This window comes from Schistocerca gregaria, chromosome 2 (assembly GCF_023897955.1).
Source record: "Schistocerca gregaria isolate iqSchGreg1 chromosome 2, iqSchGreg1.2, whole genome shotgun sequence".
In the NCBI taxonomy this organism is placed as follows: domain Eukaryota; kingdom Metazoa; phylum Arthropoda; class Insecta; order Orthoptera; family Acrididae; genus Schistocerca; species Schistocerca gregaria.
Window position 1 is genome coordinate 338,362,996 of NC_064921.1, and position 13,553 is coordinate 338,376,548.

At 38.2% G+C, this 13,553-nt stretch overlaps 1 protein-coding gene across 1 annotated transcript; it reads right to left on the minus strand.

Annotated features, from left to right (window-relative positions):
- Positions 1-791: 791 nt before the first annotated feature.
- LOC126336998 (mitochondrial import inner membrane translocase subunit Tim29) lies at positions 792-12,861 on the minus strand. The gene is made up of 3 exons (XM_050001239.1): positions 12,621-12,861; positions 12,321-12,422; positions 792-1,245 (listed from the first exon to the last, which is right to left on the minus strand). The coding sequence occupies exons 1-3, from the start codon at positions 12,676-12,678 to the stop codon at positions 866-868; spliced, it is 540 nt and encodes a 179-aa protein (XP_049857196.1). The 5' UTR covers positions 12,679-12,861; the 3' UTR covers positions 792-865.
- Positions 12,862-13,553: the final 692 nt, after the last annotated feature.

Consider the following 13,553-nt stretch of genomic DNA (forward strand, 5'->3'; position numbering starts at 1 on the left):
AAACATTGAGTGAATTTATGAATTTTATAGGGAAGTTTATACTTTCATCTTGACTGACCATTCTATCAATTGGTTCTAATACTCTTCTTTTCCTGGTATAATATTCCGTATTTGCCGACTTGGTTGTTGAACTACGTTTTTTGTTGCTGAAATTGTTCACATAGACAACCTTCCTTGTTTACAAACTTTTGCTCTATAAGCATATATACTTTTAACATTTGTTCCTGTCTTTACTATATTTGACAACTGAACAGTTAAGATAATTTTGCCACAGTTTAGATCAGTGCAATGTGTGACGTTTCCAAGTTGTACTAATGAATATTTTAGAATATTCTACTACATTCAACAATATTCGTAAAAGCTCAATAACAATATAAAACAATCAGGAATTTTTGTCTTTGAAAAACACATTGATGTAAAAGAAACGAAAGATGTCCTGGATACCACTTTAAGTTGTTGGTGACCATTTCAAACACTCATGTCTCCACAACCCCAACAGCAACCACAGCTCAATCACAACAGGGGAATAATGGGTGACACCAGACATGAAAACCAAAGACAGGTGGGTGGTTTTGGAAGTATTGTTCAATTTCATCCACAAAACTTTAATTTTTATACTTATATAGTGACTGATTGATAAGAAACCATGCATTACTCAGTAGTGATAGTTCTGCAACAGATCTGAAACACTGCAAAGGTAAGCACTTGTTATAAAGCATGGCCCATACTTACACAGCTTGAGAAGAAAGTTTGTCAACTGATCACTTCATACTAATTTAAGTCAGAAAATCTGATTTTTACTAACAGATTGTTTATTAGTTTCAAAACAATAAGTTCATAGACTAAAAAAATAACAAAACACTGATCACTTAGGAAATTCTAGAGGATTTATGTCATAATCAGTCATTACACTATTTAGCCACCACCATCTTCCAAGAAAGCCAACATCAATTACATGTTTATGGAACGTAAAAAATGATGGGCGAAGATAACTGCACTGTGCACTATAAGCAGCTGAACTTTTACTTCTATTATCAACCCATATAAGTGAAAACAAACCAAGATTTAAACTACGTATGAGACCCTTGTTATAGCAGCTTTCAATGTGCTCCATATGCTGAACAGAAGCTGGATTACGTATTGGTTTTCCTACTAACATAATGTCCTGATTACACATTATAACATCTCGACGAAAGCTTTCTTCATCAGGGTTGGTGAGAGAGCAGCATACAGCAAAACCCAGACCTGTTGATTTAAAAGAAAAACAAATCATGAGACATTTACAGTAGTTATAGCAACCTGTTCATCTGGAGAACACTTTACAACAACATAATGGAAGTTAATGTGATATTCAGGAATGTGACTTCCAGGTCTAATCGAATGATTAGTGAAAAGGAAAGAACACTATAGAATATCATTTTCTGGTTGAATATTTGGACATTATTAATATCTCTTAACGGTATTTTATGCAAGTAGGGTAGATTGATCTCTGATGTAACAAATGCTTAATTAAAGAATCTTTGATAATGCTCTATACCAACCCAAGTATTCTCCTTACTATGTTTTGTTCTTAGCTACTACCCACAACTGTAATTCTAGAGTACAAACCAGCTTCCAAACTAATTTCTTTTCCACTTACACATGTGCAGGTATTTTTTATGCTTCCACAAATTATAAAAACAAAAAGCTGCACTTGACATTCCACTTACAGCAACCTCCTTCCTGTTCACTTAAATGCTACCATGTTCCAAATATAAAATTATGAAAAGGATAGCTGCTACTCACCATGTTCCAAATGTAGTGTTCATTAGTAATGAGGTAATGACTTCTAATAATAAGAGACCTTAATAACTGAGAATACATTTAACACTACCAGAATCTTATGAAGTGTAAATGCAACACAGTCTTCTGTCATCTTCACGTGTCACCAAAGTGCGTCCAATTAGGCCCTTCTATCCATTCAAAGTGAAGCATTTAATCATCACTTGTATTTGTGATTTTTACACAATATTAATAAAAATATACCATAAAACACTATCATTGTTATTAGATGCAAAGCTATACTTTCACGAGTAAATCACATGCTCTGCGAGGCAAAACATACTACTTATGCTCGCAAATGAACAAGAGATAATTTAAAAATTAAAACCATGCCTGTCTTCCGGGGGTACCATCTTGTCTATAGCACATTAAGTGACAGTTGGAGAGGCTTTTTATGCTGAAGAAGCTGGGCAAAATCAGCAATACCATAGGTGTAAACGGTACCGCTGCAGCCAGACTGATCATTCCTGCAAAGGATTCAGATAAAATTTGTCTCATCACTGGCACAGATTTCATCTTTCTGCTTGGCTGTAGATCATACGTGTTATTGTTCTTGCATAATCAATCCTTTCCATGCCCTTTGAGGGGGAGATAAACAGTGTGACTGGATAGTTATTCTTGTAAATGGGTATGTCAACATCATTACTTCCATATGCCTGGAAATGTACCTTGTAAAAAAAAACTACACTCCTCCCGGACAGGTCATGAAGGCCCAATGGTACTGACTGGCCACTGTGTCATCCTCAGCCCACAGGCGTCACTGGATGTGGAGGGGCATGTGATCAGCACACCACTCTCCCAGCTGTATGCCAGTTTCAGAGACCGGAGCCGCTACTTCTCAGTCAAGTAACTCCTCAGTTTGCCTCACAAGGGCTGAGAGCACCCCGCTTGCCAACAGCACTCGGCAGACCGGGTGGTCACCCATCCAAATGCTAGCCCAACCCGACAGTACTGAACTTTGGAGATCTGACAGGAACCGGTGTTACCACTGTGGCAAGACCGTTGCCAGAAATGTACCTTTGATAGCGACATATTGTTTGTGTGATTGAATGATGCAATATATGTTGTTGTTGTTGTTGTCTTCAGTCCTGAGACTGGTTTGATGCAGCTCTCCATGCTACTCTGTCTTGTGCAAGCTTCTTCATCTCCCAGTACCTACTGCAACCTACACCCTTCTGAATCTGCTTAGTGTATTCATCTCTTGGTCTCCCTCTACGATTTTTACCCTCCACGCTGCCTTCCAATGCTAAATTTGTGATCCCTTGATGCCTCAGGACATGTCCTACCAACCGATCCCTTCTTCTAGTCAAGTTGTGCCACAAACTTCTCTTCTCCCCAATCCTATTCAATACCTCCTCATTAGTTACATGATCCATCCACACTATCTGCAGCATTCTTCTGTAGCACCACATATCGAAAGCTTCTATTCTCTTCTTGTACAAATTATTTATCGTCCATGTTTCACTTTCATACAAATACTTTCAGAAACGACTTCCTGATACATAAATCTATATTCGATGTTAACAAATTTCTCTTCTTCAGAAACACTTTCCTTGCCATTGCCAGTCTACATTTTATATCCTCTCTACTTCGACCATCATCAGTTATTTTACTTCCTAAATAGCAAAACTCCTTTACTACTTTAAGTGACTCATTTCCTAATCTAATTCCCTCAGCATCACCCGATTTAATTTTACTACATTCCATTATATATATACACACGTGTGAATATAAGGATTTTAGTAATTTTCTTAATATATTATGAACCAAAAGCTGATATAATATTTCATTTATTCCACGGTAAATGCATACCATTATCTGAAAATAGCTTTCTACATAAGCTATTCAGAAAGAACATTTAACAGCCATGTAGAAAACCATGGATCACTAGAGGGCTTAATGGAAAAGGGAATTTTATCTTTTGGCAAGAACAAGTAGAGATCCTGCAGCACTTCACACTAAAAAATAATAATAAAAAAAAAACCTACTCAAAATTACTAAGAAGAGTTATTAAAGATCAGGGAACATGCATACTGTAACATATCACCCACTTCTACCTCTGAAATTAAGAAAATTACGTATTCCCTAAGAAATATGATCTCATATGGATTTGACAGTGTTTCCAACACATTTTTCCCGGGAAATTTAAGTATGCCATTGTAAACTCTCCATAAGAAAGATGATAGAGATGTCAACAGGTACTGACCAGTTTCATTGCTGACATAATTTTCCACAGTTTTTGAGGAGATGTATTCTAGAATAGTATTCCATGTGAGCAACAATAATACCCTAAGTCAACCACATTTTGGATTTCAGAAATGTTGCTCTATTGAGAACTCCATCTGTACATTCACTCACCAAATTTTATAAGTATTAAATAACAAAATAGCCCTGGTAGGCGTTTTCTATGACCTACATTTGGCATTTGACTGTGTGAACCACAATATTCTCCTAAATAACAAAAATTGATAATGCTATATCTAACAAACATGTACAGAAAGGTGTACTTAGTTTTTCAACCAATGTTATCAGAGCAGATTCCTCTGACTGGGGATCACTTATGGAGTTCCCCAAAGGCTCAATCTTAGATCCACCACTGTTCCTCATGTACACTGATGATTTTCCACCTAATATACAACAAGCAGATGTAGTTTTTTTCGTGGATGACAACAGTATTGTAATCATTCCAGGCACACATATGGCAACAAAAGAAATGGTACACAATTTTCTTAACAGTGTCATTGACTGGTTTTCTGCAAATGGCGTTACAATCTATTTTAAGAAGACACAATATATTCTGTCTGGCACATCTAGAGGTACTACTACACCAATGATACATGTAACACATGGTGAGGAAATAAAAAATATGGCGGAAAATTCAAAATTCTTAAGTATTCATGCTGATGAGAATATAAACAGGAAAAATTGCATTTTAGAACTCTTAAAACAACTTAGTTCAGCCACATTTGCATTTTGGGTTATTGCAAATCTTGGAGAGAAACAAATCAGCAAGCTGACATTTTTTGAATATTTTCACTCGGTAATGCCATATGGAGTAATGTTCTGGGGTAAATCAACTTTACGAAAGAAAGTCTTCATTGCTCAAAAATGTGCTGTAAAAATATGTGATTCTCACCTTTGATCATATTTGAGACATCTGTTAAGGAATTGGACATTCTGACTACTGCATCGTAGTATACTTATTTCCTCATGAAGTTTATTGTAAATAAGTCATTGCAGATCAAAAGGGGGTCACTCCATCCCATGTCATCACATTTTTGTAAAGTTTCCCACATTTCTATTTCTGGTTTTATTTAAATTGACCATGGGTACAGAGATACCATAGAAATGAACTCGTGCAAAATTTCAGCTCATAATATCCAATATATGGGAACTGCGGCCCCATGTTTGAGAAACTCTTTGATGATGGTGTGGTGAACGCCAACAAACCCCAATGTTTGAACCTTTCTTAATATAAGGTAACAGCAACTAGGAACTTCTTGTTCTCAGATCCTATATGACTTTTGGCTCTGAATCAGAAAAACACAATGTGGCAGTGTGTAAAACACTTCATGAGCCAGTATAAGCATCAAAGTACCCCAAAGAAACCTGCAGAGACAAACAGTTGGATTTTTTGGCCATTTGGAAGTAAAAATGGAAAAGAACAACTGGAACAAATATTAACAGTACCTGTGGCACATCTATTAATATACCATCCTGCCTAAGCACTTATTGTGGATAGTACTCAATCAGAAACACTTGCCAAATATAAAACTGCAGAAAGTGAGCCAAGTTCAGTTGCAAATATTTAAAACGGTCACCTCAGAAGTTTTTCTTTCCAGACCACTGGAAAGAGCACACTTTTCTGCACTAGAAACATCTTGTATCTTAGCACTGATTCCGGAAAGGGATGAAAAGTAAGGCTGAACTTCAACAAAAATAGTGCGCAACATGCTACCATCGCAAGATGGTACAGCTTGCTAAGTGCACAGTGGTCATAGGCAAACTGATGCCAAGACATAGAAGACAAAAGACAGTTACAAGAAGAATGACTAGCAAATAGCCATATTTTAGCTGGAACTCGTGAAAATTACCAATTTTTGCCAAAGGGTTAGAACCACATTAAGTTAGCCAGGATTCATATGATAAAACTTTTTTTCTGGCCTCTGTTTATCAACCAACTGACATTACTGTGCCTTTCGTGTCAGTTTTAAGCCTCATTCCTGGCCAATACATTGCCAGCATCTCTGACAATCACTAGTGGACTGGTAACATGTGTGAAGTTGATACTGAAAAACATGATGCCCTGGGTCAAATTCAAGCACCCTTTTGGTCCAGTTTGCTCATTCTGTTGGCCTGAATGAGAAGATAAATTTGGACTCCTGAACAGCACACCACGAATATTGCAGCACCTTCAGCAACTAGAACAGGATGTCAGTATAATTTTCCAAAACCCACATTAAACAGTAGTGAAGAAAAATTTAATTCCATGAAGCAGCAATTTTAAATAGCACTGGCTTGGGAACCAGCATGAAGATATCTACATATCTGCTTGGGAACCATGGCAAGAAACCCAACTGAGGCTTTGGAACCTCAATGAATAAACTACCAAATGCAGATTGGAAACCAAGGCTAGACACCCGATGAGGCTTTGGAACCTTGATGAAGAAACCAGCAAACATGCCCATCTATACATAACAGAATAAGCAATGTTCGATATCAACCTCATGCCCATCTTGCCTTTGCAACCATACATGATTACTACCAGGACAGGGACAGAAACTGACTCAACAATTGGTTTTGAATTGGTTGAGCCATCAAATTTCCACAATTTTCAAGGCTAGTTGCAACACCAGCATTTATCTACTTGTCTCAAAGTTATGGGTTCAGTAACCAGTATCATGTTGTGACTGCAACATATTACGCATGGCCTTTGTGGAAGTTCAGCCCCATATTTGGTCCCTTTGCTGAACTGACTATTTAAGTGCTACTGCAGAAAATTGTATTCTATGCAATGGGGCCAGGAAGAAGAATTTGTGGAATGACCCTTTTGCAATATTTACATCTGAACTTCGCTCATTTACTGTAATTTTAAATTTGACACTATGTTTGTGACTGAGTATAATCGAAAATAATGCGCTACGCAGGAAGATATGCTAATAGAATCATGTCCCTGGCATTGTCAACAAATGTGTCAAGTTATAGTTCCTTTGCATTTTTCTCTCCGAGATATAGGACCCCAAAGCGGATCAAAAACTCTATGCATTTATCTCTGCAGTTTTTTGAGTAGCTTTAATGCCTTGTGCTGGCTCACAAAATGCTTAACATTCTGTCACACAGTATTTTTCTAATTCACAGCCAAAAGTTATGCACGATCTTAAAGTAAGAGTTTTCTACTTGCTTTTGTCTTGTAGTAGAAGAGCTTCAAATATTGGGTTTTGTTCATTTTCATACACATTCGATAAAAAATCATCCATATAGAAGGCCACTGTTTCTCATATACTTCAGCTCATTATTTAAAATTTTGCACAGATTCATTTTTAGGATAGGTCTACAACCATAGCAACCATTTCCATCAGGTACACAGAAGCTCAAATAGCGGGGGTGGGGGGGTTCCATGATCCTTTTGGATGCAATGACCCACAGAACAATGTTTTACATAATTACAATGCCAGAAGGTAATGTGACATTTGTCACTCCACATATAAGTTGCCTTTAGTACTAAAAGGGCAGCTAAAAATGGTTCTCATTGACAACTCCTCCTCTTCTATAGAAGAATTTCTGTTATTGCAATGTCTAAAAGGTGATAGGTAGGAATTACTAACTCAAATCTGTATACTTGATATAAAAAAAAAGGAACCACACTACCGCCACCGACAACAACAACAAACCTTTGGGAGTTTATGGATGTGACTGAGTTAATTAAATTTTTAATTTCCTACATAGAGCAAAGAATAATTGGAATAAGGAGGTACGTATATGGCTTTGGCACTGTTTCTTGAATGTCCTATATTACTTTATCCCTTGGACTGCCCCTGCCCACAGTCTTTTAAGATATTTCCAGGAAGTAATTATTAAATATGTTGGCAACATGACAACTAGCAACCTTTTTTTTATATTCCAATTAAAATTACTTTGTGATTGAAATTCCAACGAGCTGAGTGGTAGAAGTACTCTTAGTTCTTTCTCAAGCACCATGTACTCACTGTGTTACCTGTTTTTGTCGGTACGTACAGCATGGCTGGCTGCATGCTGGCAACACTGACCCCCTCCCCTCCCCTCCCATGCAAAATTGCAATCTGCCACACACAAAATATTTCTAATCAGAGGATAATTGGCTGTTTTCTGTAACAACAAAGGATTCAATTTTTGACAATTCTCTTTTAATTCCTGCCCACACAGATTTAATTTTGTAACATGACTTATTAAATTCAGACATTATACATACAGAAACACCAGTTAAAGACTGACGGAACTACATCTATAAACACATAAAATTTAGAACTGGCGTCTGTCATATTATAATCTCACTCCAGTCAGTTTCCCGTAAGGCTGCCTCGAAAACATTTGAGTGTCTGATCACTAATTACTCCATTCCATTATACCCCTTCATTGTAACCACTTAGGATGTTTAGCATTGTTGACTGTGTATCATGCTCAGAGGGGCCATTCACTACAGTATAACCACTGATATCAGCGATCAAGTGTTCATCTACAAAGACACTGTCCAGTCACATTAACGTGACCCCAAGTCAAAAGCCTGAATAACAACCTTTTATAGTATGGGCCCTGTGACACATGCAGAGAAAGTCAAAGAGGTTCTTGGTTGAGGATCCATAGGGCATACAGCCTGATCGAGTTGATCCCACAGATTCTTGATTGGGTTTAAATCTGAGGAGTATGGCAAACTCATCCTGATGCCTGATGCTCTTCGAACCGCACACACACACACACACACACACACTCTCTGCAATCTTTGCGACACATTGCACTGTCCTTGTTGGTAGATGCCATCATGCTGAGAAAAAACAAGCTGCATGTAGGTGTGGTCATGGTTGCCAAGGATAGATACATACTTGTGCCCACCCATTGCACTTTCCAAAATGACGAAACCACCCAGTGAATGCCACAAAAATATTCTCCAGACCATAACTGCCCAACCTCCGGGCTGCACCCTTCTGATGATTGTTGCAGGGTGTCTACTTTCAAACATTTCACATGCACATGTCAAGGGTCATATGTCGCATAAAACGTGAATCATCTGAAAAGGCCACCTGATGCCACTCAGTGGATGTCCAGTTGTGGTATTTCCATGCCAATAATAACCTTCGTTGCCCATGAACAGCAGTCGGCATGGGTGCGTAAACCAGGTGCCTGCTGTGGTGGCTCATAAGCAGCAATATCCGCCGAATGATTATTGAGGAAACACTGTTGGTAGCCCCTAGGTTCATCTGGACTGTCGGTTTTCCAACAGTTGCACGTCTATTTGCTTGTACACATCCCTGCAGTTTTTGTTCACCCCTGTCATCTATGGCCCATGGTGCACCACAGTTCCTGTGGCGCAAGTTTTGGATAATGCCATTTCGCCACACAGAGTATACTTCAACAACAGCACCTTGTGAACTGTTTACAAACTTAGGTGTTTTGGAAATGCTTCCACGCTTTATCATTCCCTTTTGGATAACATAAATTACTCTGTTTCTGTATTACAACAATGTCTCCACTATTTTCCACACTGACACGCTTTATATACCCTGCCGCCTGTGAGTAGTTATTGCATCCTGATGTGGAACGTACAAGGTGTTCACATTAATCTGACTGGACAATATATTTTGCCTAATAGTGTACCGCTTTCCAAAGTAATGATGGTGGGATATCAATGATGTAAGAAGCATATAAATGTAATACCATTTCCAATTTTTTTCTGAATTTTAGAGAAAATTAATATTATAATCTCCACAGAATATCATTTGCTTTTCTTTTTGCTTGGTGGCATAGGACTGACTCAAATTGTTCTGAAAAGATCTCAAAACTTTCTATGATGGATCCTTTGTAATAAATAAAAATGACATTTCTCATAGCAGCACCTTACTAACGCAGACTTCTCATTGTATTTTTTTCTTATAAAAATATGCTTATAATTTATAGGTCTCTATGTCAAACATATGATTCCTACACTTACATGGTGCTTAGACAGACTTGACTAAGTCACGCAAACAAACAAGAAATTCATCAACTTTGGTTTTTAGTCCTCTAACATTCTGAAGTATCATTGTAAGCTTAATCAAACAAGTTTCTTTTTTATGTGACATTTCTTTCCTCTTGATCTTTTCTAAATTTATCTGTCTCGATGGCACATTTATCCTAAAAGAGGCTTACCTACGACACCTGTAATCACAGGAATCTTAACAGGGTAACATGGGTCCCTTTATATTTTCAGCAACCATTTCAACTAGTACAATTTCCCTCCGCTTCTGTTGAGGTCTAAAGTAAGCAGCTCCAACACTGTCCCAAGGGACAAGGGCAACTGTGCTCACCACTCATCACACTCATACGCAGGCACAGATAATACAGATTATTTGTCATATGGCCGTACTGCACATGTTCCACACATGCTTGAGCTGCTTGGCCAGTGGAGCATGACTGCATATACTATGGCCTGCCTGCCCAGCTAACCCTCGGGATGTCCAATACTTGGCACAGCCTCATGTGGAGACCGTCTTGTGCATCTCAACCTTCCAATAGGAAAAACTGACATGGAACAGATGTAAGACACACCCGAAGTCAGCAGTAACCTGATCAGTTCCCAGTTAACTCGCCTGACAGCTTTGTTCATTTAGTGTTGCTCTCTCAGCTTCAGAAACTCAACCCCACATGTGTATATCAATTAAATGAAAACTTGAGTACATGATATTCACCGGAAAAAGAAATATAACTTACACATATTAACTGCTGGCTTCAATTTTGACATTTGCAGATTTTTTACTAGCTGTGATATAATACCAAAGGGGAGAAATCATATGTAAAAGAAAATAAAATTTCACATTTTAAGTGGTAAAATGTAGTCCCAGATGTTTGAAGAAATTAAAGGCCTCATGGATTCTACACATACTGAAAATACACAAAACCATGGTCAAGTCTGCAGTAATCTATCAATGTGAAATATTTGAATATAGGCTCCTGTGCAAGATCTATAGGGTCAATGGAAGCATCTGATTCCACCTGTTGGCTTTGACCCGTGACGTTAGGCTGTTGTTGTGTGTGACATCATGGTGGCACGGAGTTTAGTTTGTGAGAGTGGCGTGTTTATAGGTGTCGTTTTGATGTGATCAGTGGTGCTCTGTGGTGGTGTATTTGTGTGTTGTGCATTAGGTGATGTTTTTGGTTTAGTTTGAATGTGTGGCATGTTTATAGGTGGCGTATTGTTACGGGCAGTGGTTCCCTCTGGTGGCGTGTTTATGGGTAGCATGTTATGTGGCATATGGGGTTCATTTGCGTGGTAGCATTGCACTTGTGGGGTACCAGTAGTGACTGCACTTTCAGAGCAATATTTTTCAGTGAGTTACCTGATTTTGGTTTTGTTATGTCAACGTTATTGTAGTGTTTTTTTGTTCGTTGTGTGTGAATGTTGGTAAATTGCTTTGTTTATGTCTTTGATAGGTATGGATATGACTGTCAAGGTCAACAGTTTTCAGTTGTCGGTGATGGTGGGGGACAGTGCGTTGTCTCTAATAAAATTTCTTCAGCTATTCAGCCTGTTGGCTGAAGTTGATAAGTGTTCTGTGTGTCGTGAAGAAATGAGGCTTAGTTGCTGTTGACCTATATAGGTCAAGGGAAGTGTTCAATTCCAATTTCGATTTTGTAGGGGTTTTTTTTTTTGTGGTAGGATTAAGTGTGGTGGTGGTGAAATTTCTGAGATTTATAGTGTGGTGTGGGCAGCTCAAAATAACAATGGTTATTGAAAATTAAAAGAACTTATTCTTTCAACTTTCTGTGAAGAGCCCAATAAAATAGAGAATGGCCAGTAGTGTGCAAAAGACAAACGAAGCATACATACTTTACCTGTGCACTATGTTAACAAACCATCCACATACTGCTTAATACTACTTGTTCTTCACCGGGTAAATAAACCGCAACAACTTATAAGCCGCTATTCTTGGAATAAAAATACATGCTTGGGCCACATTATACAAGGCGTTGACACTGAGGGGGGAAAATGGCCGGGAAGTCGCTAGGCTTTGGAATGTTCTTGCAATGAACACTATGTGGAAGAAAAACTAAAACGGGTTCTGAATGGAGGCGAAACGGAAAACGATAGAAGACCACGAAACCGGCAGAAAGCTGACGAGGAAAGTTAAATACATATAACCTCTGAGAATGGGGATGACGAACAACAGCAATGGAGAAAGCAGAATGGAGGAAACTTAAAGTTGCCACGCCTCGTACAGGATTGCAATGTCCCGAGAAGCACAACTGAACACACAATATGAATGACTCACCTAGTGCTGTTATGAAGGACCTTCTTTTGTTAGCTTTAGCGTCTTTCACAAGATCTAAGGTAGCTTCTTGGTAGTCCTTTGCTAGATTTATCAAATAAAGTCCTGTAATTTCAATAACAATTCTTAGTATATGCACAGTAGAGACGAGTAAACTCAACATCCTCGGCTACTGCTAAATGTTAACTTCATACCCTACAGTCTTAAATTTATTGCGAGTAAACTTAATACCTCCAATGACAAAATCACGGTACAAGAAAACGTGTACTGCACTCTGTATGAAGAAAAATTTGTTAAGCTTACGTAATTTTTCCTTAATTGGAATTTTCTTCTCGACCTGCGTCTCTCCTGCCACTGACATGCTATATTATAATTTATTTAGTTTATTTTTCTCACTACCTCTTTCTATCCCACAATTCAAACTTCCATAGATGTACAACACAAACAATCTTTTTCATTACTACAATAAAATCTCTGACAAGACGAGTGACCACGCTTGGAACACGCTTACTGGAACATAGCGGCAGCCGTCCTCATTGAAAGCTGTTTATTGCTTCGTTTTCTCGCTCGATAAAGGTGCACTCACGTTGCCATTATTAAATCGCAACATGTTCGCAACTGATTGTGTCTTATGTCTTTGTCCGCACTGGGGTAAATACATTTCGGACGGTGTCATCTTTCATATCGTTACTTTTCGTACTCTATTTGCTTCGTCTGTTACGTCTTGAGACAGAACGAAATAAAGACATTTGATGCTGCGCATCAACCTGGACTTCGGAATGCGTTCTGAGCCGCCGAGCTCTTACTGCTACAGGCGAGTTAGTTCCATATTTAGGCGAATAAAAATGTTTCGAGTATTTTTCATACAATATATGTGCCTCATTGCGTGCTATCATTTGCAGAAATCTCATTTCGGTATCTTATACATCTGAGAAAGCATTAAAATTTCGTGCAGTGTTTTACTTAATATTTATTCAGCGCAGTAGGTGTAATGGGTAACGAAAAGAAATCCAGTTCTTTATCGAGTAACAATATCAGACTGTAAAATGTGCAAAAGTCAAATATTTGCACCAGATAGTTTTCAAAAACTCGCATGATATGTATTTCATATCCAACAGTACGCCATCTCTCATTATAGGCACCCGCATTTAGCGAGCAATATAGCCTTAACGAAACCAGCCTCGGGAAGAAATGCAAAGAGCTCATTTGTAGTAGCGCTAGTGTAAAAGGCCAATT